At 42.3% G+C, this 27,753-nt stretch overlaps 1 protein-coding gene across 1 annotated transcript in view; it reads right to left on the reverse strand.

Annotated features, from left to right (window-relative positions):
- The window catches only part of igsf11 (immunoglobulin superfamily member 11), a 94,557-nt gene extending 68,362 nt beyond the window's left edge, over window positions 1-26,195 (reverse strand). Inside the window, exon 1 of the mRNA XM_070970903.1 lies at window positions 25,585-26,195. Coding sequence (XP_070827004.1) covers window positions 25,585-25,645 — 61 coding nt within the window. The 5' untranslated portion in view covers window positions 25,646-26,195. The remainder of the gene's footprint in view (window positions 1-25,584) is intronic.
- Between the last annotated feature and the right edge of the window lie 1,558 nt (window positions 26,196-27,753).

The following is a 27,753-nucleotide window of genomic DNA, read 5'->3' on the forward strand; positions in this document are numbered from 1 at the left end:
TACAATCTGCTACTGACACACACACACACACACACACACACACACACACACACACACACACACACACACACACACACACACACACACAGAGTCATGTTTCCATAACTTTTGAGGACATTACATAGACTTACATTCATTTCCTGGAGATTTACAGTAACCATAACCATAAGCTCTACTTGCCTAACCCAAACCCTAATGTTAACCTACGTTTTCACCCTAAATTTTAATTATTTACAGTATGGAGACTTGCATTTTACCTCGTAAGGACGGCGAGTCCCCACAATGTGATGGTGTAAACAGATTCATGTCCCCACAACATAAATAATACATGTCCACATACACACACACACACACACACACACACACACACACACACACACACACACACACACACACACAACTTTGCATGCCAGTGCTGTTCATGTACAAGTTCATGTCTGGGTTTTCAAATAATGTGTGCAAAATATATTCAATCACAAGCTCAAATCTCAGACAGCCCCTACCATAAACACCCCTGTGTATTTGTCCTTATGGTACCTATTTGGCTCAAGTAATGCCTTGGTTTTTCTGTTTTGTGTTACGAATGCAAATGGTATTTTGTGGAGAGCTGGGTGCTTATAATCTTGGAAACATGTAGCTACGCACTTGCTCAGTGGAGAATCCCATTACATCCCCTTCAAGTGTGACAAGATCTAATTCAACCTCAGCAGGCCAAACTCACGAGCAAAATGTCTTATGCTTGTTTAGATAAATCCAAATTTACAAATTCGATTCCAAGACAACTGAAGGCTCTCAATGATGCACACAGTAATAATTGTCCACATTTTCTGCATGAGTTGCATGAGGGCAGACTTGTGAGGTAGACGCTTCGCCTGGCTGATCCTTTCAAGCCGCTGACACTCACAGGCCCATCAGCAGCAGGCCTTCACACTACCTGCCACATACAGCTAAAGTGTTCTGCACTTGGAAGGGGAGAGGAACAATCATTTCATCAGTTGTTAAGCAGCGGTGCCTGACCGCTCTTATTTAGATGGGTCTGCCAGCTGGTGCAAAGGCTCATGGGAAAGAGGGAGCGGGTGCAGAACTAACAGAAAAATAACACTTAATATATCTGACATAAAGAAAACGTCCCTGCCTCTGAATATAAATGATGCAAATATATAGTAGACTTGATGGAACAGCACTGCCGGACTGAATCAAAGTGAACACTGCAGTGATGGCTTGATACACTTCTCCTGGACTGTAAGGGCAGTCAGTGACAATTGATGAAAGAAGTGCTTTTTAATGAATGAAAAGTGATATTTTATAAACAGACTCGGAGCCAAGAACAAAAGAGCAAAAATAAACATTTGACATGTGATCACAAGCTATATATTTCCCTGTCTGGATGCTATTAATCTCTTTCTTCTCTCCACTCAAAAATGGTTTGATTCGTCACTGCGTGAGTCTACCCCGAGCAGGTTGAATTTAATCTCAACCTCTGAGGCACTTTACGGAGAATTTCAAACCATTACCCAAGCTCAACAACTGGCGATGGCTGCCAAGCACCTACGAGGGAATGTCAGTTTCCATGGAGACCAAGCCACCCCAGCTGCCCCCCTCTCCCACCTCAAGTGAAAAATGGTAAAAACCCATTGCCAGGCACATCTCACAAACCTCTCTGGAACTTTGTCTCCTGGCATTTCTCTCTCCATCTGACATCAGTGTTCGTGTTAATCTCTGTGTGTTTGTTCTCGGTTCAAACGTCTCCCTCTGTGTTTACTCACTCGGGTTATTACTCAGGTTATTACCCATGGTAATTGCTTATTTGCAGTTCCTTGAGAATAAATGCAAAGACTTTTTAAAGAAAGTTGAGAAACGAAAACCTAAATCAGGAGCATAAATGGTCAGTTGATAGCAGATGGAACCTAATTTAAAAAATTTGACATACTTGACAGTTTAAAGATACTGTAACCAATACTTAAAACTAATATATTAATAATGGATTGAATGCTTATGTGTGTGAGAAAGGGTTAGGGTTAGGGTTCTAAAAACCTACTGTACGCTAGCTGCCCATCACCAAATATCAGTGAGACAGTTAGCAACCAGCTGACGAACACAACGCAGCATTGAGCAGGTAAAGAGAAAGATATTTTTGTCAGGAGTCAATAGAGCAGGTCATTGTCTGGAGAATTAACACCAAGCAAGTAGATATGTTGAGAAAACGGTCCTAGAAAATTAAACAACAATTAAGCAACATCCTGACCTCTGTTACTCTGGACAGTCCACATCCACAGAACACAATGTTTCACTGCAACTTCTAAAGAAATGGTCCCTTTGAAACCTGTCAGCCGTGTGGTCTGTGGTAACACACACAAGGCCAACCCCCAAAACCTGTTGGCCAAGCTCTCCTTCTCTTCACAAATCCCAATTTAACCCCAGCTGCTGCACCCATGTGGCCAAAACAATCAGTTAATACAGGTTTAAATGAGGCTGACAGTCACAAATGGATGCTCGCATCTGAACAAATCCCTCCTGGAATCCAGAAACCTCTCTGCTGCAATTGTCCCTGTCTAATTAACAATAGAAAAAACACACACAAAAGGTAAATAAATCACCAATACATTTGAGTATTGGCGTTGAAGAATTGCAGAGAAGCAGGAGTAGTAGCTGTATTTACATTATGAATGGCAGTTTCTAATGATCATCATGATGATCGAGGTTGAGAAATTGCAGCAACAAAACACCTCATTAATTTACACAAAGCTCTGACTTATGTCCGATCTTAAATCATATAATCGTCCTTAAAGCTCTTGCTAATTTTCCTCCTTATTTTTAGCATTCTCTTCGCTTTGCACTTAGGCTCCCTGTGTAGCGTTATGATGTGGATTCACTCAGCTCTTTTTTCTTCTGAGAGCACACTAACGGCAATAAAACAAATCACTCTGGGTGCCTTTAGTTTTGCCTGCATTCCTAAGGATACTATTTGAGCAGTGAAACCAAGAGTTTGAAGATTTTATTGGTATATAAATGCCGGAAGAAGTGAAATATCTTGAAATTGTCATGATGAATCAAAGTGTATGCATTCATTGGTATAAAGATTTGTTTTTGGTAACCTAAAGCATTATATCCAATTACTATTAAAATCACTTATGCCACATTTCCACTAGCGCGGCTCGACTCGACTCGACTCTACTCAACCCGGTTGTTTTGTGTTTCCATTAGGGATAGTACCTGGTACCCGATACTATTTTTAGTACCTGCTCTGGCGAGGTTCCAAGCGAGTAGAAGCGATACTATATGTGTGACGTCAACAGCCTGTCGGCCACTGATTGGCCGGATAGTGTCGTCAATGCCACCGGAAAAACAATCCCGCCCCCTCCATTGTAACGCCAGGCAACCGCTGACTTTATTCTTTATTCTCACTCGAGGGAAATGGCTGCTCGTAAAATATCACCGTGGTCCGTCGACGAGGTCCAGACTTTTCTGGGTTTGGTGGCAGATGAAAGAATTCAAAGGGAGCTAGATGGAGCCTCGATGTCCTCCATTGTTTGTCGGCTCTGTTTGCGTCGCGTACAAATTGACATCATGGCAGTTTCGCGCAGCCGTGGTATGACCACCCCGCCTACGTTGAGGAGGTACTATGAAGTACTCAATTGTAATGGAAACTCAACCAAACCAAGTAGAGTAGAACCAAGTCAGGTCGAGTAGAGCTGGAACTGTGTAATGGAAATGCGCCATTAGAGAGAGCGAAATCAGCCTCACTCACAGCTTTCTGTCTCTTTGAGAGAAGAAAACAAGTAAGAGAACTCCTCAGTGGACAAAAATGTGTCTCCCAGAGACAATCCTACACTCAGCTCTCCTGCTAGTGTGTTCAGCCAGAAGATGCTCACCAGGTAGCCAGCAGCAATGTTGGCGATTACATGCCCAAACAAACCCCCTGAGGAGGAGGAGCATTCCTTAAAACCACACAAACCGCATCTTTAAAAACACATCTCTGGCATACGTTCACACATGATTTCATGACCCACGGTGTTCACACCTGATTCTCTCCCCTCCTGAGTCTTAATCAAGTTGTTTGTTTCAGAAAGGCTTCATTAGTTTTCTCTCTTTGATTGTGTAGGTGTGAATGCCTCTGAGTGAGTGTGTGTGCCTGCTCGCGTGTGTGTATTTAGCATCAGAAAACACCCATTGTCCTTGAGAGTGCAGCAAACAAATTTAAACATAAGTAACAAAAGCCCCCCATGACTTCATCACATTGATCATTTTTCATCTTCAGCTCTCTTTGTTATTGGGAATACAGGTCATTACAATGCAGGCTGCAGTGGAGAGGGTGTTAAAAGATGTTTTCCTTTATGGAGAATGATTTGTTTGTTTTATGTTCCAGCTCACTAGCCTCCTGGGCCCTAACCTACATTACAGCACAAAGACAATTAATCATTGATGATCAAACCTTTTAATATTGCTCATATAATATTTATCTGCACGTGAATAAAACAAATGAAGAGTTCCGTTACAAAACACTGGATATCCATGTTGTGGGAAACTTATTACCTGAAGATTATTATCTCCACCAGGAGTAAGCCTGGAGGGGTCATGCTATTGGCCATGCATGTCCATTCATGTGTGTATTTGTGTGTGTGTGTGCATGTGTGTATCATTCTGCAGCTAATCTTGCATACTACTGGACCCATCAAACAAAATATCTTTATATGCTCAAGGGTCATCACGTGGTTGTGGTGATTCACAATTTTTGAATCAAACTTGCAGACTCTTACATGTTCAATCTTCCCACATCCAGTTCAAAACCAGTAGGCCTCATATGTTCTGAGATGTTGGTGAATATTGAAAGCAGCAAATGTTCATACAGGGGTTGATACAACTACTAGGCTACCTCAAAATATATGGCACTGTATCATAACGCAAGCTAGACATTATGATGTTCTGGACATTTGCCTGAGGAATTTTTTCTCTAACTGGGCCTCTTTGAATTTTAATTGAGTAGTCCTGCACTCAGGACAACATACACACCTGGCAGAGATCTGCACTCTACTGAGTGCGCTCCTCTAATCTAGTTGAATATTGTGGCCAGTATCTATTTTTTTCTTTTTTTTAACAAGGTACATTTACTAGTACTAGTACCAGTACTGCAATTTGTTTAAATGTGGTGTGATTTGGTCACTTTCAATGTGTTACGGGTAGTAAGAAAATGTCTTTAAATGCCCAATACCCGTCTCAAAATTCAAAATGTAAACCCCCCACACTGCAAAATAGTAATATTAGTAATAATTCCAGTACTTTTAGGCCAATATTTCTGACATAGGTATCAAAGAAACATTTAAAGTACAAGAGATGGTGTGTTCAAATGTGTAATTTAAAAATTAATAAGCCACCTCAGATCTCAAAGCTCTTTAGGAAATGCAGACAAATTATATCAGCCAGACATTCATTATCACTCAGGAGAAAAATGTCTCCAGAGGTCAATTAACCCAGAGTGTCAACTGAGAATCCCTGGCACAGATGTCCAATAAGCCAAGATAAAAAAAAGCACAAGCACGCACTCACACATGTACATATAAATGCACAAATCAAGTGAAGTTAACGGGACAAAATAATGAAGACATGACACCAAAACGGTGTCAATATAACTCATCTCACACTCACACATTGTCTGAATCTCTTAAACACACTCACACATACCGTACACTTTACCGAGCAGACTGCTGTCCTGTAATCACAAGTCATGTTTTAATTGGAATAAGTGTGAAGGAAATAAGAGCCGTTAAAGTGGCTCAGTCTGGCACAGATACATTACAGCATGAGACTGCTGGAGCCAACTTAATGGATTCACATATGCTTTGGTCATAAGGTCACTTTACAGTCAATCTGCAAGTGGAGGTAGCCAGATTAGTTTTATAGTCTCTCAATCAGGCCTTCTTTGCACGTCGCAACCCAAAATAAGCTGTTTTGCTTCTTTTTCATGATTCAGTCTGTCCCATTGCAAAGGAGCTGTGATTTTTAAATCGACTCATGCACTGACTGAAATATGAAGCTACTGCCAGCAGCTGGTTAGCTTCACTTAGCATTGACTGGAACCAATGGGACACAGCTAGCCTGGCTTTGTCCAAAGGTAACAAAATTCTCATACCAGCACCTCTAAAGCTCACTAATTAGCACATTATTTCTTTAATCTGCACCAAAAAAAGGACAAAAAAAACTCAAAAATTTTGTGGTTTTTACATAAGATTTATGCTTTATCAAAAGCATATTACAAGGGCAAAGACTTGGATGAGGACTAATTGGTTGGTTTAGCCACTGCCCTAAGCTTTTCTATGGGAACCATCCACTTCTATTCAAGAAAGCCTATAAGAGTATTTCCCAAAATGTGAAAGAGTTCCATTTTAAGATAAATTGACTTGACGTTTTTAGAAATTAGTCAAAACATATTAGACATCATAAAGGACATTAGCCTTTAAAAACCTCCACTCATCTTACCTCCATCTAAGTTCAGACCACAGGCTGTACCTGGTGGTCTTCTTAACACACTAGACTTCAGCCCACAGTGGAGCCATTTTCTGGGTAACTGGGCATCTGTCTAGAATATGCTCATTTATACAGGATTCATGGGTGTTATTCAGCCACCCATTTATACATAAAAAGCATGTGCAAGCTGCATGCAATCTCTCACGGTTGCAAGTCAAAGCACCTAAATGTTGCTTGCACAAGCACTTTAGAGCACAGCACACACATGCATGAACACACATGCATATAACCGCATGCATATACCCCCCCCCCCCCCCCACACACACACACACACACACACACATACACACATATATACAATAATACCTGCCCTAACACACACACTGAAACCCTGCACATACAGCTTCACATCACCTCAGGCTGCCATGTGCACAGGGAGGTCTGCTGTTAAGACCCTCGGCTATTCAAGGTTTTAAATTGGTCCCAGTGAGATGTGAGAGCTCAGACCACAGGTCTGACCTCTAACTCTACATCTGTGTATCAAAGAATTAGTCTCTGTCAGCCGGATCAATATCTCCACCAGCAGCTAGAGACCCAGCTCCGATGCAGGGAGACTGTTGTAGAGTATTAGTGGACTGATGATGATAATAGCAAAGGCCATCTGTTCAGAGGTTCTCCTTAGAGCACAGGTTTGATTTCGGGAAAAGTCTTCCTAAAGTTGTATGTTAAAATCATTTTGAGATTTGATTAAGGAGAGAAGAATCTGGTTCTTGTTTATAGTTAAATATACATAGTTATGTCCCTTGACTATTGCTCGTCAAGTTTAAGTACAAATTGCAAAACTGTTAATACATGCAGAGCTGTCTGCGGGACTGTAAGATGCTCCCAACCATTGTTACACATTTCATCAAACTTAATATTAAAATGCTCTTGTGCATAATAATACAATCGTTTTAAAGGCACACTTCAGGATTATCTCATAATTATCTACATTCGATCCATAAAAAGCCCTACATCCGTCATTAAATGTTTCTGAATGGAGTCTTCCCATCTCATTCCCACAGACTGAGTCCTCGCCGGCTGCTGAGATGCCAGTACAGATGGACTGAATCAGGATGAGGCCAACAGCAGTGTCTGCGGAGCTAAACTCCTGGTGAATTGTGCCAGCACAGAACCGCACCACGTTGGGGCCTGGCCGCTGTGGCGCTTGAGCCCTGGCAGAGAGAACAGAGGCCCCCTTGTTTGGCAGAGGCATGTTGACAGGAAACATAATGCATTCACATGATAATGAGCCAGTGAATACATGTCCCTCGTACTGCCTTGCTTTCTCTCCCTTACAGTACACGTCTTTACACAGATAAGGTGCGAAACACACACACCCATCTACTGTACGCTGACACAAACACACACAAGTAGCCACACATGCACATGCACGCTAAATCACAAACCCCCCAGTGTCTGGTTCAGAGCGGCCTGATCGCTGGTCTCATCACCAAGGAGACCGGCGCTAAGCGGGCGCCTGGCAGAGACAGACTGGCATTTAGCATTTAGGACCCCACAAAGCTTTCAGCCAGAGTATACAGGCCTTTTTTAGTGAAGAGAGAGAGAGGCAGAGAGAGAGATTAGTCACATGGACACATGCAGTGAAACAGATAAAAGAGGGGAAATGAAATACTGTTTGCCACTCGCATTAAAGAGCAGAATAATTTGGAGAAGAGAAAAAGTGATAGAGGGAAAGACTGAGGAGCAGAGAGCAGGTTAGCAACAGTCAGACCAGATACAAACACAGCTAACGAGGGAATAACAACACAGAAATGAATGGAAACGAATACATCATTGTAGATGGGAGGCAGAAAGGCAGGCAGGGGGAGAAAAAATGATGGCAAGTACTTTACAGCACTGACTGAATAACCACTGAGAGTGATGTGTCTAACTAACATAAAACACCTCTGAGCGTTAAGAGGCGCATGTGTGATTTCAGCTGACGTCATGAATGAGGGAAGCTATTAATACTCATGCCCACCTGAGTCTCCACCAGGCTAGGAAGAGAAAACACAGTGCAAATGAACAGTAAAAGTAAAGATGTCTTTTTTTTCATTTTCATTCACAACTCCCTAAGCTGGCAAGAAAAAAAAAGGAAATGAAAAGAAGGCAAATCGAGCATGTGGGTTGTCGAGAGCCCTCTGCCCTCTGAACAGAAAGAGGAAGATCATGGGATGGCACGGAGCAAACAAGTGTTACATGATTTAAGAGAGAGGGATTTGTGCTATGGTGAGCTCCAGATGTTTTTGGGTTGAGGAGAGTGGGAGAGGAGAGAAGACTTAACAGCTGGATGAAAAACCACAGTAAAAAAGCACAAACTGAACAGATAACTGAAGGTGTATGGGGTTGTTGTATCAGGCAACTTTTAGGCCCGCGTTATTTTTGCTTTGTGCTTTTATTTCTTTAGAATCTGCTTCTCTGTGGTTCAGCATTCAATATCACTGTCCCCTCCAGGCTCGTCATCAATATCAGAGACATAGGGCTGAGTGGATAGGCACCATCACTTCCTCCACCCTGACTCTCAACACTGCCAACCCTCAGGGCTGTGTACTAGCCTGCTCCTGTACTCCCCATTCACGCACCACTGCATGGCAACCCACAGCTCCAACACCATCAAGTTCTCATTGTGGACTACAGCACCACCAGACTCAGGGACAGCTTCATCCTGCAGCCCATACGACTGTTGAACACTTGAGCTCTCAAGCTCATTACTGTCACTTTATTGCACCGCGCTGACACAGTTCAAATGTACACTAAATCATTTGATGTTAGCCTGTTCACATCTGTATAAATACATGTATATAAGACCTGTTTATATCTGCAAATATTGCCAAATAGACATATATTTGTTTTATTACTGTCTACAAGCTATTAAACGTTTACAGTGTATATATTTATGTGTATACACCCTGTCTTTACCTCTCCTTAACCAGTTCTCATTAAGTTTTATTTATTTACCACTACTATCCACCAGGGTAATATTTATATTTCATTTTATTCCTGTATTTTAACTCCTACACTATTTATGTCTTTGACTTAGATTCTCTTTTTCTCACATCTCATTTAACCTGTGTGATGTTCATATTGTATGAGCATTGTTGGAGGATGCCTGAGAACAAGAATTCCATTGTCAATGACTGCTCCACTGTAATAGTTGTGCTTAATGTGACAAATAAAGAATTTAAACTTAAACGTCAGCCATCCTGAGTCCTGAATCTCCTCCTTACTCACAGATTGAGCCTCAGCCTCAGACCAAGTGTTAAACCAGGTGTGAAATCTGCCTGTGTGGTTGATTTGCTCTCTCAGCTTCACTGTAACCTCTCCATCTAAAGTCAACTGGATTCCAGTTATTCTCCCACTCATGCTCCTTAAGAGTTTAGCTATTATTCCACCACCCCCACCCTCTCAGTGTCTGTGATGCTTTGATTACCAGCTATGAAACACTATCATATACGCCTCATCTCATCTGCGCGGCCAATTCACAGTATTAATTTTTCATCCTAATTTAAACAAGGATTAATTAAAATTGGAGTCATTTTTTTTTCTCCCCGCTGTGCATGGCAGCAGTGTAATCTGTTACAGAGTGGCCGCTTCAGCTCTTCTGTGCAACCTGTATTCATGAGCTTTTATCTATGCAGTGTTTTATTATAACAATAGTGAATAGAGTCTCATGTGGCTGTGCAGGCACACCAATGGCAGTCTCAATGGGCCCTCTTATTCTAGACCATCCTCATTTTAACAAAGAGTAATTTTTTCCATTGTGCTGTAATATGCAACACACATCTCCACATCTCTCTCATCACCAAGTGGTACAGTAATAAAGAGAAGCGACACGTCTCCCTGTTTCTATCTCTCTCCGTCTCACACCCACTCTCAAAGCATTACGTAGCCGTATTCTGCTGCTTAATTACAACGCATAAAAGAGGAAGAGCCACACATTCAACTCTGGCCACTGGAGACCCAAATTCCAATGAGGAAATCATCCTCTAAATACAGAGAAATCGTTCTGGAACGGGACAATGTCCCGTGTTAATAAAGCACCCTCCAGCCGAGTACAATGGAGTCATTGATCATCTTGTGTCATCGTTAAAACCCTGCGTTTCATCTCACAGCTTTAATAAAGGGAAAATGTCAACCATTTACAGGCCAGAGAAGATGGATCACTTGATATTCTGCCACTGATTATGAGACATGTTTATGAAGAGTTTGACTTCGACTCACAGGTTCCCACGAGGACACTCTGTCCTGCTCTCTCTGACTGAGCTCGCCCCCCTTTCCCCCCACCCTGCAGTTTCTATCAATATCAATGTTATGGAGCACAATTCTCTATCATCTCAGCACCCATATGCCATCTTTACTGACATCACATCACTTTGGAGTAATGACAGTGAACTGTAATTGTAGATCATTGTTGCTTTGCTGTAATTACAGTTGTGATAGTGCACAGGGAGAAAACGACGTAATAGTCTCTGGGTAATTACCCCAATTGACTTTATGGTAGTTAATTGGATTGTTTGACATTGTGTGGATGGGTACATCTTTGCATGTGTGCATGTGTATATGTAGATGTGTGTGTGGGGATGTGGGAGTATGTGGGAGCAGCTGACAATAAACAAATAACCACAGGGGACTTCATTTGTAGGAACAGCAGGACAAAAGCATACCGTCACCCACCCAACCTCAGTGAATTTTCATTGGCACAGCACACACATTCACACTTCATTTCAATTTAGGAATCTATTTAAAATCATTCCTCATTTTCACTTTTATCATGTCTTAATAATTAACAAGCTGCTGCATATCATCACTTTCACTCTGAATTCCTGGACAGAAAAGTCGCCCCTCAGTTATCTGATTATTTCTTCAAGAGCAGAAAATGCAAGCTATTTAATCTATGCCTAAAATCATTTCACAGGGCCAAGATCATTCATACAAAGGTGGTAAATGATGTAAAGCTTTGTAAAGACTCCAGATTGTCTTGATTTTTACTTTTCTACACTTAGGAGTGTTGATAGCTTGCTAAGCTTTCAACAATTATTACCTTACTCTGATATGAAAACTTGGGTGTATCACAAGTTCACTCTTAGGCCCACTGCAATTTTCTAGGACATTTTCATTCAGTCATGTTTCTTGGCTACCAGTTACCAGGAGTAAAAACATTAAACTTGGATAAAAAAGCTGCTTCAAGAATATTAAATTAAATCTGAAGATTTGATAACACTGCACACACTCTGGCCTCCCTTCACTGACTCCCGATCTGAGCCAGAACTGAAGCTTCTGCGAGCATATAAATAGAAAACAAGCTCATACAATCATATTTATCTGATATCACCATCCCTTATGTACCATGTCACGCCTTCCGATCACAGGGTGCTGGCTGGCAGACTGTCACCGACAATCGTAAGGAAATTAGCAGGCAGCAGAGCATTTCCTACTGCACTACATATCTTAAGAACCTTCATTCCCTCAGGAAGATAAACCCCTGGAAATCTTCAAGTGCAATCCACCCTTTATCTTTCTTTTACATTAATTTAAAGAGTATTACGATAGAGATCAGCTTTCCAGAACCAGATCCAGAACTGAGCTTTTGGTTGCTGCATCGTTACACTCACTTCCTGTCTGCTGTGTGTAAGAGTTAAACACATGTATTTCAAGTGATGTTTGATGGCAGGGAATGAAAAGTCCTTTGAGACATTCTCAAGGTGAAGGGCTGTTCAAATAAACTTGACTTAACCTTCACCCAACTATCTCTCAACAGAGCTGGACCTTCTTCTCTGCTCTATAATGAACCTGCAGGGGGACAGCACTGCAGATATGTACAGCCAGGAATTTTTAAGTAGCACAGCATCATTTCTTTCTTGAAAAAAATCTACAGGTGGATTTTCATTTACAAATTATGCTGACAAATCATGAACAATAACAACGTTTAGAAAGAGAAAAAGACATATATCTACATAACTAAGACAATATTACATACAGCGGTGGAAAAAAGTTTTCGGACACCCTTAAAATTTTACACAATCTCAAATATTATCATGAAATATTTGTGTTTTTTTGTGTTTCAAAAGGTGTGGCTGCATTAGACAGACACAAACAAATACAGATGATATTTTTTTTGTTTATTGTTTACAAGAAAAACTAACAAAACTAAATTCTTGACAGTTTCAATATGTCAGTTCTCAACATTGTCGGTATCAAAGTCAACAAATAACAGAGAATGTGTTCAAAACTGAACAAAAAATAAATAAACCATCACATCATCAAATTAATATTTAGTAGTCTTTCCATTAGCATGCAGTAGAGCTCCAATCCTGGCTGGCATGTTCCCCACGAGCCTCTCACACTGTTGAGGGGTAATCTTGTCCCATTCTTCTTGAATTACTGCTTTTAATTCTCCAAAATTCTTTGGTTTACGCTTTGAAACAGACCTTTTGATAAACAGATTTTCAATGGGGCTCATGTCTGGGGATTGAGCTGGCCACTCTAAGACCTGGACACTGTGCTCCTGCAGCCCAGTTCGACTGGCCCTGGGTGTGTGGCAAGGGGCATTATCTTGTTGAAACATCCAGTTTTGACTTCGACGGCACAGTGCACGTGCAGAAGGGAGCATGTGGGTTTCAAGAATGGCACAATACTTGGCAGAGTTCAATGTGCCAGCACAGACAGTAAGATGACCAACACCAGCAGCACTCATGCATCCCCAAACCATGATACTGCCTCCACCATGCTTGACAGTAGGTACTGTACATGCTGGAGATGATGCTCCGCCTGGCCTTCTGAGTATCCTCACATTAGCAGGAGGAAGATAAAGCTGGACTGGACTCATCTGACCACACAATCTTCTTCCAGTTCCTGGCTGTCCACTTCTTGTGTGCTTGGGCCCAACGACGGCGGGTTAACCCCTGTCTCTAATTGATCAGGGGCTTCTTGACAGCCTTGTAGGACCTTAAGCCATGATCTAAAAGTTGCCCACGTACAGTGCGGGTGGAACACTGGACACCAGTTTGATTTGACCACTGCTGCTGAAGCTCCTGTGATGTCATTCAGCGGTTTTCCCTGCACACGCGGATCAAGATGTGGTCATTTCTTGCTGAAGAAACCCTTGGACGCCCAGATCTTGGTTTGTCTTCCAAGCTGTTGGTTTGTCTGTAATTCTGTAGAGTGTATCCAACTGCTGAAGGACTGCATCTGCACTTCCTGGCTATCAAGCGGCAGCTGCACCCTTCCTGCGTGTTTCCTGCGTTAGGTTCCTTGTTTTAGCCATTTTTGTCTCTGAAGAACTTTCAAATGTGCGGGCTTTATATAGACATGAAGCATGGCAACAAAAATTGTGTCTTTTAATAAAAAGCACGACTTTCATTAGTGGATCACTGGTACTAAAATAACCCAATACTCAAAATTTCTTTTGTATTTTTATGGAACCAATCAATTTTTAGTTTTTAATGGCTTTTTTAGGATTTGTTTAGTATTTTGGCTGTGACTTAAGAGTGATTCTTAATGCAATATTTCACAAATGCATGGCGTGTCCGAAAACTTTTTTTCCACCATTATATATCAGTAGTTTATATGCTGTAAAATATAATAAGAGCATGACACTCGTATGTGTGTGTGTGTGTGTGTGTGTGTGTGTGTGTGTGTGTGTGTGTGCGCGCGTGCGTGCACGTGCGTGTACAGGCGAGGTCTTGCTCATGTGTCACTGAACTGATCAAATAAAGCCAAAGCTATCTATAATCTATAAGCCAGGGTCACAGACCAAATGACAGACATAATCTGTAGCAAAACCCATCTTAGCAGATGATTTGGGCCTTGGCTCAATAGTTTACACATTGTTCCATATTCACAAATCACCTCTTAGTAGACAAGCTGGGTACAGATCAGCAGCCGTGGCTCATCAGAGGAGGCAAGTAAATAAGTCACATCCTTGGTCACATAAAAGCAACAAGGACAATTTAGTTTGGTGATAATAAAATTACAGAAGAGAGGGAAAAAGGTGAAAGTGGTAAGAGGAAAAGAATATGAAAAATGAATATGAATGAAACGAATCAAAGGTTTATTTGGGTATTTAAGAACTCAAGGTTGGGAATACTACAGTATGTGGATGAATATAACCCCAATTTCTGTTCTGCTGAAAGACCCAAACAGCACATCCCCTCACTTCACTTTCTCTTTTATGTGAAGTCTAGGCTTACATTCATGTAGCCTATTTCTCTTCCCTTTTTGAGAGATGTTATTTTATGTCAACGCTGAGGTGAATCATTCACATGTCCATGTTCCATACTACAACTATTGCGTATTAACACTATTTCACCTTTCACCCTGAAGTACGACAGCAAATCATTCACAGAAATAGACAGTTCATGCTGATTTTGCCATTAAATTTAAATCTTTAAACAAGTATGATGTTAAGAAGATAAGAAGATGTAGCTCAGGGTTTTCAAGGCTTTATTCCAGTTTTCAGTGTTTGTGCAACAGTCGTGTTAGCTTCAGCCACTCTGCTCAGTCATTGTCACTGGTATACAGTGTATTTGTTAGCACTCTGGCAGGTCGTGGAAGTGCTGGGCTAATCTTGAAGTGTCTACCTTTACTCACAAGCACAATTTGTCTTATTTTTAAGCGTCATAACAAAGTCAGTGTCAGTGTATTACTACAAGGTTGGTTTCCTGAATAGAGAGCTTCAGTGTTTCTACCCTCAACCCTCCCCACAGTCACAAGCCACAAGCTGTCATGTGGGACAAACGTGCATGCACCAACATTCCATTATTGTGTTACGCTTTATTTAAAGCTCTTCCAATAGCCAGGATCTACTTAAAAGGCTTTTTGTAGGATAGTGGACAAATAGGACACACACTAACACACACACATAGTGTGTCAGTGGGGTCTGTGACGATACTACTATCTGGCATTAACAGTAAAGTCTGTGCAATATCCTCGTGATGTTAATGCGTGTAGGAGAGTGGGGTGAAGGATCTTCGTGTGTGTGTGTGTGTGTGTGTGTGTGTGTGTGTGTGTGTGTGTGTGTGTGTGTGTGTGTGTGTGTGTAGGTGTGTGTGTGTGTGATTATGTGTGGGTGGGAAGGTACACCCATGCCTTCACATGTGTGTGTTTGTGTGTGTGTGTGTGTGTGTGTGTGTGTGTGTGTGTGTGTGTGTGTGTGTGTGTGTGTGTGTGTGTGTGTGTGTGTGTGTGTGTGTAATTATGTGTGGGTGGGAAGGTACACCCATGCCTTCACATGTGTGTGTTTGTGTGTGTGATTGTGAATTTGGCCTTTCATATTCTGGCGAAACTATCTGGGGCCGAGCGGATTTGCATATTGAGCACATTACAAGTACAAAGCAGTGTGCAGCGTACTGGACAGTGTTTCCCTGCCCCCACCACCAGTCTCCAGGCTGTCAGGGAGGGCAACCAGATAAGACAGTAGAGGCATGGATTATGGGTTGAAGGGGCACAGCAGCATATGGTGCCCCCTGATATCCATGCCCCTTATATTGTTGTCAGACTAACACTGCCTACGTGGTTGCCAGGAGAAGAAGGTCTCACACACTGTGAGACAACAGTACTCATTAAAGTTTAGATATGGCCTTAACAAGTTTTAGTAGTCAAAGGGTCATGAATATGAAATATAAACGTTTCCGCAGAAAAAATCAAAACAAAAAAGCATCTAAACGCATCTCAAAGCTAATGCCCCTTGCTGCAAGAGGTCACAGTAAATTAGGTCCACTTGTGATTTTAACAGCTCAGAAAATGCAAGGCAGTGAAAATAAAGAGAACAATGGGGAGAAAGATTAAATGAGCGGCTGATCATGCTCCAGAGTGCTACACATTAAAAAATAATGAACAGAGTTTTTGCAGAAATCACTGCTTTTTGTAGTCCAAAATAATGTTAACATGTTATTACAACTAAATGTCAGCGATTTCTGCATTTGACTGACAGCAGCTGGCCAGCTGAGCTCCAGCATGGAACGAGAGACAAATTAAACCAACTTGCACAGAGACAGTGTACTGAAAAGTAAATACCACACCAGCATCTAAAGTGATATCTGCAGGTGTTTATTGTGCTGCAGACGTTAATTTTATATATATATATATATAAAATATTCCTTCACACCAACTGGATCTCACCCTAAAACACTGAACTAAACAGACTGCAATGCAGAGCTCAAGCATAAAGACCAAACTATCCCGTCACAAATAAAGCAAAAACCATCTTTGTAATATGCACACTCTCAGTAATTCAGCGAAGTGTTACTACAAAGGTGTGTCGGGCCTCAGGTGTCTCCTTGTGTGCACGAGCCACTTGTGTATGCACACAAATGAGCAACTACGAGTGTTTTGAAATATGTTTGTGTGGGAATACACGTATGCCAACATATGTGTGTAAAATTCACTTGAAAGTATATCTGTGTGTGTGTGTGTGTGTGTGTGTGTGTGTGTGTGTGTGTGTGTGTGTGTGTGTGTGTGTGTGTGTGTGTGCTCCCCAGTTTGTCAAAGTCCCACCTGTGCCCCTCTTGTTCTATTGGATACAACAGCGACAATGTTAAGGTGAAGTCTGCTGTAACAATGCACAGATGGGATCTCTCCTGCTTGCCTCGCTTTGTCTCTCTGCATCTCTCTGTCTCTCTCTCACTGTGTGCCTCAACGCCCCATTCTTCCTGGCTGTTCACATGCATCAGATATGACATGCTCATTCGTTGTCTGCAAGGACAGAACAAGCGAGGACCACTTTTCAGTCTCATCCTCATCCCTGGAAAGTCATTTGTGTGTTGACAGAGTGTGTGGGAGGACGCAGAGAAAGAGGCAGAGAAAGACAGAGAGAAATTCAGAGTGAGTGAGAGAGAGGCACAGAGGGAAGTCGAGACTGAAAAAGAGAGACAGTGAAAGAGTGAAATTGGAAAACACTGATGTAAAGGGAAGCAAAGCAGTAGTCACATACAGAAGGGTAAAAGGGGGTGGAGAGAAAGAGAAAGAAAGCTGGACCTTTATTTTGAAAGAATGACACCTGAGAGAGAGAGGGAGCAGCAGAGCATTAGTGAGAGCGTGTGGCTCTGGGGCGCTGTACAAATGAGGGACTAATAATGAAACTACAGAGAGCTGCTGCACAACCTTTCCTACAGGGAGCAACTGAGGCCTTTAACACACATTTACTGAGAGCCAAAGTGTGTCAAACCGAGAGCTCGCCTTCCACTCCTGCAGGGACGTCTCATTTTGGTGTCTTTGCTAACCACACAGTGACACTGTAGTGGTTTACACAAGTGTGGTGCTGACTCAACACTAAGAGCAACTGGCGTTCTGGGATTAGCTGTACACATACTGTAGCTGGCTTTATTGGAGCTTCTTGTGTTTTTATTGTCCAGAAATTAGATTTTTAAAGTTAAATTTCAGTTTATTGCAGCTTTAATGTCTTACTTCTTGCAGTCCTTCCTGTCAGCACTTACCAAAGTAAATAAAGACAGTCAGGATGAAAGAAAACCTTTTGAGTCTTTACAAGTGAGAAAAATTATATAGAGAAACAGCCAAATTGGTCACAATCAGGTGATGATATGTCAGATAAAAGGTTCACATTAACCAGTTGGACTTGTATCATCACTAGCTGCGATCAGACAGCACTTACCACCTCCACTGACCGACAGTTTGGGTATATGAGCATTCTTTTGTTTTGTGAACTTTGGCTAACCTGTGGGTTTGCTTTACACTGAGAACTTATACTCCATCCACTGCAGTCCAGTTTATCACAGCTTTAATTTGATTTTTGATGGTGGTATGTGGCTGCATTTCATGGCTGTGAAACACAACGCTGCGTTACTTTTCCCGTTTTCTTTCTTCGCAGCACTGCTGCCTGAGGAATGTGTTTCTTCTTAATAGGTTTTGAGAGCAGAGACGTTGAACTAGATTAAAGGAGCAAAAGCACAAATAAAACAGCAGTGTTTTACCCCAACAGCCAGTTTATGAATTACCTATGGCTGTGAAAAGCCCTGGGCATATTTAATGCAGGAGAGTCTGTCCCCTTTTCATTTTGTTCCCCTCTATTCTCTTCTCTTTGCTCTATTCTGCATTTTCACTCCATTAGCAGATGTGTGTCAAGACAAGTGGCAGAGCGCTTCAAGTTCAGCTGCTGCTCACCCTGACCACAGTGCTGTAGCAAGATAAAGCATTCCACTTTACTGACATGCTGCCATCAGGGGTAGAAAGCATGATTAAGGAAATTTCCACACAAGGGAGACTCTAAATGCGAATAATCTTTTATGAAACCACACCACGTCTGAGAGAAGTGACCCTCAGATGCTTTTAAAAGCTCATTTCTGTAGGCGTTCTCAGCACCTGACAGCAGCCGTAGCCATTACAGAAGAGCACAGACAATTCATCGTTTGTAACAATTTGACAAAATTACATTCCTCTAGAACACTAAATTATCCACAGCTGTATTTTTTTTGAGCCTGTGCAATTATCTCGCCAAGACAACTCAATGGACTGCATGCACTCAAAGCAGGTCACAGGAGCTGCATTATCTCTCAATGTGACACCAGCCAGTTCAGCCGCTGGGTTCATCGAGCACTGTAAGGTCATTTAGTTGTGTGGATCAATTAACAATCAATTTCAAATTAGTGATGCAAGGCCACAGTACTCCAGGGAGCACAGTTGAAAATACCTATATATAGTCCTTGCTTCAGGACTCACTTGTGTCAGGAAAGTCTGACCTAAAACCACCCTCAGCTGAATCTGCATCCTTCCTCTACGACTGCTGTAAATGCAGCATTTCATGCGGCTGTCTGTCATTATGTCCTGGGAATAGACTGCTTGCCTCCTCTGAAGAAGCAGTGTGATAGTTGTTTTTCTATTGTGCTCTGAAATCTGCTCCAATGACAAACGTAACAACTGTTGTTTCAGATGAAAGGCCACATCATCATCACCATCATCATCATCATCATCGTCATCATCATATTTTCTCATCGCATCCACTGTAATGGGCCTGGTGGGTGTCTAGGGGTAAAACGATCCATAATTTGCTCGCATTAGGATTGATTTATTTTTGCTCTTAAATTTCAAGTCAGTCCCTCAAATTAATAGAATAATGTGTGCAATCAGTATGCACTTGACTCGACTTGGAACTTAACTGACTTAATCCATTCCTGTGCAATTCAATTAATTCACCACTGTTTTATTTACATGAGGCCATGACAACACAATGTTGGAATACAGTCGGAATGGATTATTAATTCTCTGTGAGAAATGAAGTTATTTAAGCATATAAATGATTAATTTGGGGTAATAATTTATCAAAGACCTGGAGCCATTGTTGCTAAGAAGGGTCTGGATAATTTAGCAGTGCTTTTTGAAATATCCCAGTTTTTTTTTCAGTTTCCAATATGTTTGACTGACCACATAAAAATGGCTAATTGCAGCCTTTACATTAAAAAACAGTTGGACGGACTGGTGAGCCTTCTTTCATCTTAACATTGAGCTCCCTGGAGAGCGTTAATCTGCCTAATGAACCTAGAAGACAAACTGACTGTCTGAAACCTTGATCCTTTGGGATCCACTGTAATTTATTTGCCTGGGGAATATGAGGGCCCAGACACACACACACACACACACACACACACACACACACACACACACACACACACACACACACACACACACACACACACCCTGCCTGTTAACACGCACCTGTGGAAATAATGTGCACACAGGAACATTTCCTCCGCCATTGATCTGAGCTCATAAACGCTTACAATGATAAACACAGGAACTATTCTTGGTGATGCCAGAGATCATCTTAACGACCCTCAGGCAGACACTGATTGAGAGTCGAAATATATCACACACACGGGGAAGTGGATGGCGAAGAAGAAGACAACACTATTTTTATCAAGATGTGAGGATAAATAAATGTGCCAAGTGTAGCCTAAAATCTGTTAGTTACATGGATTTAGAAACAGGTTACAGTTTGAAAACAGGTCTAAAATAGACGTTTTTGTGTTATGGGTGTGAAATTGTGTAGGCTCTGCAAAGAAACAATAATTATTCTGTGAGGGCATTCTGTGGAAATCCCCAATTTGTGACCACACTTTAGACCGCTGACGCACACTCATGACTTTGCTCGCATTTAATGGATTGAAGGGATTTTTTTTTTTTTTTGATCATGCTGAGCTTTGGGAAGAATCACTGACAGGAAGCAACAACTAAACTTAGAACTGGTACATAAACTTGTGGGAACTAAAACTTATTGACCGTTACAAAGAGTCAAGCATTATAAAAGTGTTCCCTTTTTTTTTTACAAGGAGACACTCAAACCTCCATTTACATGGTCACCTTAGTGTTATATGTGCATGTCCTAAATATCTGTTGAGTTACTGGTTGATGGCGTCCTGTCAGCAAAGGTCCTGTCAAACCTCAAGAGCAAAACTGCTTTGCTGGCAAGGAGAGGATCTTCAGGGTGCCCCGACATGAGGAAGACATCAGCTTTAAATATGTATAAGCCCAGGGATCTTTACACACACAGACACACACACACACACACACACACACACACACGAAAGAAACATCCACTTAAAAGATGGTCTCATCTGAATGGTAAACAGTCTGTCACAGTATGTTAGGGACTAAGATATTGTTGTTTACACTTAAAGCATGTATATCCACTTGTGTTTGGCTTTTTTTAGCTTTTTGAATTATGCCATCCGCTCAACAAACTGCAGCAGGACTGCAGTGATTCCTTTTCCATCCTTAAGTTACAAAGTGGAGGTGTTGCGTTTGCAGGCTCTCAACAAACATGGGCTTTCACTACAGAGCAGTTATCACACGTAATCCATGGAGAAGTTATCTTGCCGCTCATCTTGTAGCTCGAGATAAAACCAGCGACTGTAGTGCAGCCGTGTCGATTTTCACTGCAACTTTGATACAGATGAAAATGCCCTTGAAGATGAGTGTAGAAATGCTTTGTTCATGCAGTTCCACTGCGTGGAACGATGCAGCAGTGGAAGTGTAGTGTCTAAAAGACACTGATGACAGTCCTGAGTCTGGAAGAAGTTTGCTAAGTGTACCGCCTGCCTCTAGGTGAGCTTCTGTTATGATAAGTGACAACCTACTTCCCCAATACCCTCAATACCATCATCTAACCCAAATGCAGTTAAAAACATAACTGATCGCATTTCGGCATCAACAACATCACCCTGCTCCCTACACGCGCATGATTCACTCATGATTCCCTCACTTGCCTCTCTGATTAAAGGTACAACCAACTCCAAAACCTCAAAGCCCCAAACCCCCAAAACTCTGTGAACTGACCACATCAGATGTTTGCCCCAGATGCTTGGCCAAATGCCGTGCTGCAGAGCTGCCTGTGGACTCTTTGGGGCCTACTTTAATGTGTGCTTAAGAGACCATGGGACCGGGTGAACGCTGCGCTCACTCTCCTCCAAATATCTGCCCATCATTTATTCATTCACACTCCCAGGATGGCCGCCGCCGCCATCATCTGAGGACCCCGTCGTCTGAAGTTCTCCTCTGTCGCTCAAACATACGCACGCATACGCACACACACGCACATGCACTTTGCAAGCGGTCCCAGAGGTCTTTTAATTTTTTGACAGGCTATTTTTAGTGAGAAAAATAATCGAGGTGGAAAGTTCCATCTGTCCAACACTCTTGTTCCAGCTGCTCCTTTTTAGCAGCAGGCAGAAAGAGGAGGGGGGTAAAAAACGCTACTTACCAGATAAAGATGACACAGACGGGATTTTTTTTATCATATGCGTTCCGCATTAGCAGGATTTTTAGGTTGAGCGGCATGATATAAGTAAGATGCCAGGTGCGTTACATACTACTCTGACTAGATGAAAAAAATGGAGCTGAACAAAACAAAGCAGCTTCGAAGAAACACGTCGCTAAACATGGTTTTGGTGATTTGAACATTTATCACTGGACCTGCTAAACTTTGTAATACAGGTTTGAAACAACTGTTCAACCACATTTAGCCTGATTTCTCCCTAAACAGCTGTGCTCGGCCGTGCAAATCTCCAAAACCATCCTCACTGCCACCGTGAAGCCAGTGCAACGGAATGACTTGAGTCATATTAGAATGACGAATTGATTGAAATGAAATCATCAAACTGCGCAAAGGAGACCATGTAAACGACAAACAGAGCAGGCTCGCTGTGTAATTTCATTACTTTGAGTTTGAGCAGAGCCTCAAAGGTTAACAAGCTCACAGTGAAAGAGGAGAACTGGTCTAAGTTCAGCTTTGAAGCAGACATGAATGTCCTGAATGTCAATGAGCTCCAGAAACACACCATTTTATGTTGTTGTTGTTTTTGTGTGCTCCTTGTCCTCACAGGACTCTTCATTTCAAACATACAGGACAGCATGATGGAAGCCTGGAGGCCAACCCCAACATTTTACTGCATGCACATTTGAAATCTTCTGTAAGACGTATTACACAAACGACCAAAACAAACAGCGGTCGAAAAGTTTAGAGTCACCACCTCCACTTGAATTTAATCTGCTGAATTGATTGGACCTCCCGATCAGTCCCTGCAACACCCTCGAGGGCTGTTCTGGGTGAATCGTTAAATCGGGGCATCACGGACAGAGCAGCTCTGTGCTGGTATTGCCGGGGGGGGGGTTTGTTGTGACAACGGCTAAACCGATCAGTTCATCAGCACACAGCTTCCACTGTTTAACTTTTACAAACTTTCTTCAAAGGTTTTAAGCACTGCAAACCTGAGCAGTTCCACTATGCTTCACTGTCTAGCTGTAAGATGCCTATTTCTAATTGAGAAAAAAGGATATAATATTTATGAGAAACTGGGGAGGGATGATGGCTTAAGTAGGACAAGACATGTCCTCTAACTAATACTGAAAGTAGAAAGGGCCCTGCCACGAACTTGGCCGCCTGCTGACGCCTGTCCAAGTCACTTTTGAATTTTACTTCCTCCTGTCATAGCTGCTCACACTTTTCTGCTTTGCAAAACTTTCCTCTTTTCACTTCTTTTTGACTGTTCAGCGTTCGCCCACAGCTACAAGCACGCACTGGGTGGCACTGCATGTTAGAACTGTAGATACAAGAGAAACAATTCAGGGCCCGTTGCATAACAAGCCGAAACAATCTGGTGTCAGTGAACATCACGAACAGATCAGATCAATCCAGTGACAATGTCTGACATGCTAAAAGTGGAGGTCGGTGCACACAGCCAAAACAAGGAACCACAATCAATACTGACTTCGCCGCATCAGGACTTATTTATAGAAACACCGGCAGCTCCCCACCAAGACGCAGGACGAGGAGAGAAGAAAAACTGTCCTGCCAGTGCAGCTTCTTTCTGAACAAGTGGGCTTGTTAATGGAGCTGCTGAGCTCTCACACGCTGAGCAGTTTGTTCTTTCTGTGAAGTCATTTGCGGACCTTAACATCCACTCGTTACAAAGGCTGCGTTTTTTGAATTGGACGGACATGCGAAGAAGAAAAGGGGTGGCCACCGTCCACAGCTTTATTTTGAAGCATTTTACCAAACAAAGGGTCACACTGATCGAATCAAATGAACTTGAGGGCATGTGTGTGGGTGTGTGCGTAGCCCTGAGTTAAGCTGACAAGACAGCAAACATCCACTCACTGCTGAGGTATACAGCTAAATAAGAGAGCAGTGGAGTGAAACACCTGGTCAATCAGAGCTAAATTCAATCCCACACAATTGCTCTGTCCAAATTGACATGTCAGGCCGATGCGTGTGTGTGTGTGTGTGTGTGTGTGTGTGTGTGTGTGTGTGTGTGTGTGTGTGTGTGTGTGTGTGTGTGTGTGTGTGTGTGTGTGTGTGTGCCAGCATGGTTCAGTGGAAATGCTCTTTGTGCCCTGACATGAGGCTATAAGGGGCTTCGATTGCCATTTTTCAGCATTTCTTTCTGCTCAGCTTTGCTATTTTTCTGATAAAGACGCACTTTACACATTAAGTGAAAGAAAGTTGAGTATCATTTCAGGCAACTCATAATGCTTTTGAAAACACCCTATCGCATGAATACATTTACAACAGATGCTCAGTTACTAATGGGTACCATTAATCTTTTCTTTAGGCTGTTCTTGCAAATTCTGAATGTTACTTCCTTGCTGCTTTCACTGGATTTATATGGATTTTCACACACACAAAATTTAAATTCTCATTTTCAAATTTTCATGGATATTAAACAACAACAAGCCAACATTAAGTATGACAGAGTCACTAAACTTGCATGCACTCCTAATATTGTTGGATTGCTACTACTAACACACCTAGGATAAAAATGTAAGAAAAGGTTGTCAGACTTGCTCTTCAGTCCCACAGACGCGCATAGAGTACAATGTCCGCTTTGGGGACTTCTTGGAATATATAGTGATCTTCCTTTGGGGTTCCTTGCTCTCCGGCCACCATGCTTCACGTTAATCGGGCGGGTACAAGCGCAGCCCTCCACCGTCTGCTCCGTTTCTCTTTCAGAACACAGACCCTCCTACCGCTGTGCCTCGTTTTAATGTGTATCGGTGGTGGCTGCTTGGTTTTAAAAAATAATAATAATAGTTGTTAAAAAAAGAAAAGATCTTTATTGTGTAAGACGCGCAAAAGCGATAGCAGGCACGGCAGAGCGCATTATGGATAAGATGTGCACAATCAAAAGTGCTTTGGGGAGAGATGACATGGCGACTACTGGGGAAAAGTCATCCTAAATCGGTGCTTTAGTTTTTGTGGAAATGCTAGGGATTTGTCAGCCTGATCCAAACATACCGTATTAAGGGGGGGTGGGGGGTGGGGGGGGGAATCAAATGGCTGTGGCACGCGCTCTTGGAGAGGGGAGGTTGAGCCCGTGGCACAATTTAATTCCAGATACATCTGTTTTTGCAGCACTGATGCAGATGTATTGTACTTATACACGTGATCGAAAATCTGTAAGCCTTTTAAAAATATGTTCCCTACAAACTGTTATTATTATTATTATTATTATTATTATTATTATTATTATTATTATTATTATTATCATTATTATTGTGCAGGATTGTGTACAAGGTGCATTTTGCTTGCAGTTGGGCATAAGTGCACAAGTTTGTAAGTGTCTCACAACTTACCCTCCATGCAGAACATGACCATCCAGGCTATCCAGAGGTCCGAGTTGTGAAACTTCACCATGATTCGTAACTGTTAGGTGGCTGATTCTCAGTCTCAGCCCAGCGTCTCCTTCTCTGTGAAATCTCAGCTCCGCTCACAGTTTCGTTGAAGAAAAGTAACTGTTCCTTCGAACGGCATGAGACATGAGCAGTCCGGGTTTTTTTTTTTTTTTTTTTTTTTACGCAGCGCTCACCAGCGACATTTCCCCCAAAACAACGACAATAATAATAACAAAAATAAAAATAACGTGATATGTTCAAAGGTGTTGAAAAATTAACAAAGAGAGCATATCAATCCAACGAGCACTCGTGTCTCCCTCGGGCGCTCTTCTCTCCTCCTTTCCTCCGTTCTTTGGTAGCTGCCGGTCACTCCAACACTATTTTCTTTCCTGGACCACTCCAGTCAGTTTCCACACGCTCACAATTGCTCAGTGTCCACCTGCTTGTGGAAGAAAATCTGCCCACTGTCGCTGAAACGGACTTACAAACTGACCAGAAACTGGCACTTTTCCCGTCCGCTTAGTGAGTCTCTCCAACGCGTCTTGTTGCGCTCCATGGTCTCTGTCTGTTCTGCAGCAGCTGAGCTGACCTGATCGCAATTAGACAGCATTGGAAACAACACGACTTCCGGTTGATATTTTTCGAAATAAAACACCAGCGGAGCAGCTTGCAGCCTACAATGTAATGTGGAACAGGCGTAGAGACAGTAAATCACATTTTTAACAAAGGACCGAGGGTCACTCCTCTATATGTGTGTGCTGTAGGTATTTTCGACAATAAAAAAAAAAAAAAAAAAAAGCAAAATTTGTCAGCAGTGAAATTGGGTGTTAAAGAAAACTGTAAAGTTAAAGAACAAAAAAATAAAATAAAATAAACTGAACCTGCCCTGCAATCGGCTGGCGACCGGTTCAGGGTGTACCCCGTCTCTCGCCCATTGTAGCTGGGATAGGCTCCAGCCGCCCCCCCCCCCCCCCCCCCCCCCCCCCCCCCGCAACCCCGAAAGGGATAGGCGGTATAGATAATGGATGGATGGAAAACTGAACCTTGAAACAAATGAGTCTTCACCACTCCAAGGTTTCCACTTTACTCCAGTCCACTCCAAATAGGCCTGGAGTGAATGAGACAACCTGTGAGAAACTCACCTGAACTTAATATGCTTTTATTTTTTAGGTAAGATCCAACCGACTTCCTGTTGTAGCCTGGCTGTGTGTATGACTTGACGGTCCTCGGAGACGGATGATTGAGATGAGCTCGAGCCCGGCTGTTGCTGGGAGACCGCTGACGCTGGTCGAGAAAGAGAGAGAGACGTTCGTGCCCCCCTGCGGTGCGACCACAGAATAGAATTAATAGAAAATTCTCATCGGTACCGCGCGCATATTTTTGGAATGGGTACATGGCTTGCATACTTGTAATATCTTATTGGCCCATAACAACAACAACAACAACAACAACAACAACAACAACAACAATAATAATAATAATAATAATAATAATAAGGCTGCATGTTGCTGCTTTGTGGAAAACATTTTCCCATTCTGCCTCAATTATGCAAGAATCTATGAGCCTCTTTGATCGTTGTTGCTGTATCAAGCCCTGAGTCATTTTCATAACTTGTAATGGAAATGTCAGCGAGCTCTTCACTCACTCTGTCACACATCAGAGGCAACAAAAGGCACCAGCACACACAACCCAGACTGCAGATAAAGTGTGAGTAGAAAGTGTTTGGGAAAACATTAAAATGCATGAGTTATTCTGAAAATGTTTATCTTCATTAATCAAAGAGTTTGCATGTGAAACAGCAATATGGGGGATATTGTAAGAATCAACTCAAAGATTATATACTGCTGAAAAAAATGAAGGCAACACTTAATCATCACAGTATAACATCAAGCCAGTTAAGCTTCAGGGATGTCACTCTGTCCATTTAGGAAGCACAAGTGATTGTGACTCAACTCCACCTGCTTTGGCGCAGACGAAAGTGACAACAGGTGCAATGGAGAGGCAAAAGAAAACCAACCCCCAAAATGGAAATGGTTTTGCATGTGTTGGCCGCAGACAATTGCTCTGTCCTTATCCTTCCTGATTGATTCTTCTCACAGACTCTGTGAGGGTGGCGTGAGGGCCCGGCAT

Source organism: Chaetodon trifascialis, chromosome 9 (assembly GCF_039877785.1).
Source record: "Chaetodon trifascialis isolate fChaTrf1 chromosome 9, fChaTrf1.hap1, whole genome shotgun sequence".
Taxonomy (NCBI): Eukaryota; Metazoa; Chordata; class Actinopteri; order Chaetodontiformes; family Chaetodontidae; genus Chaetodon; species Chaetodon trifascialis.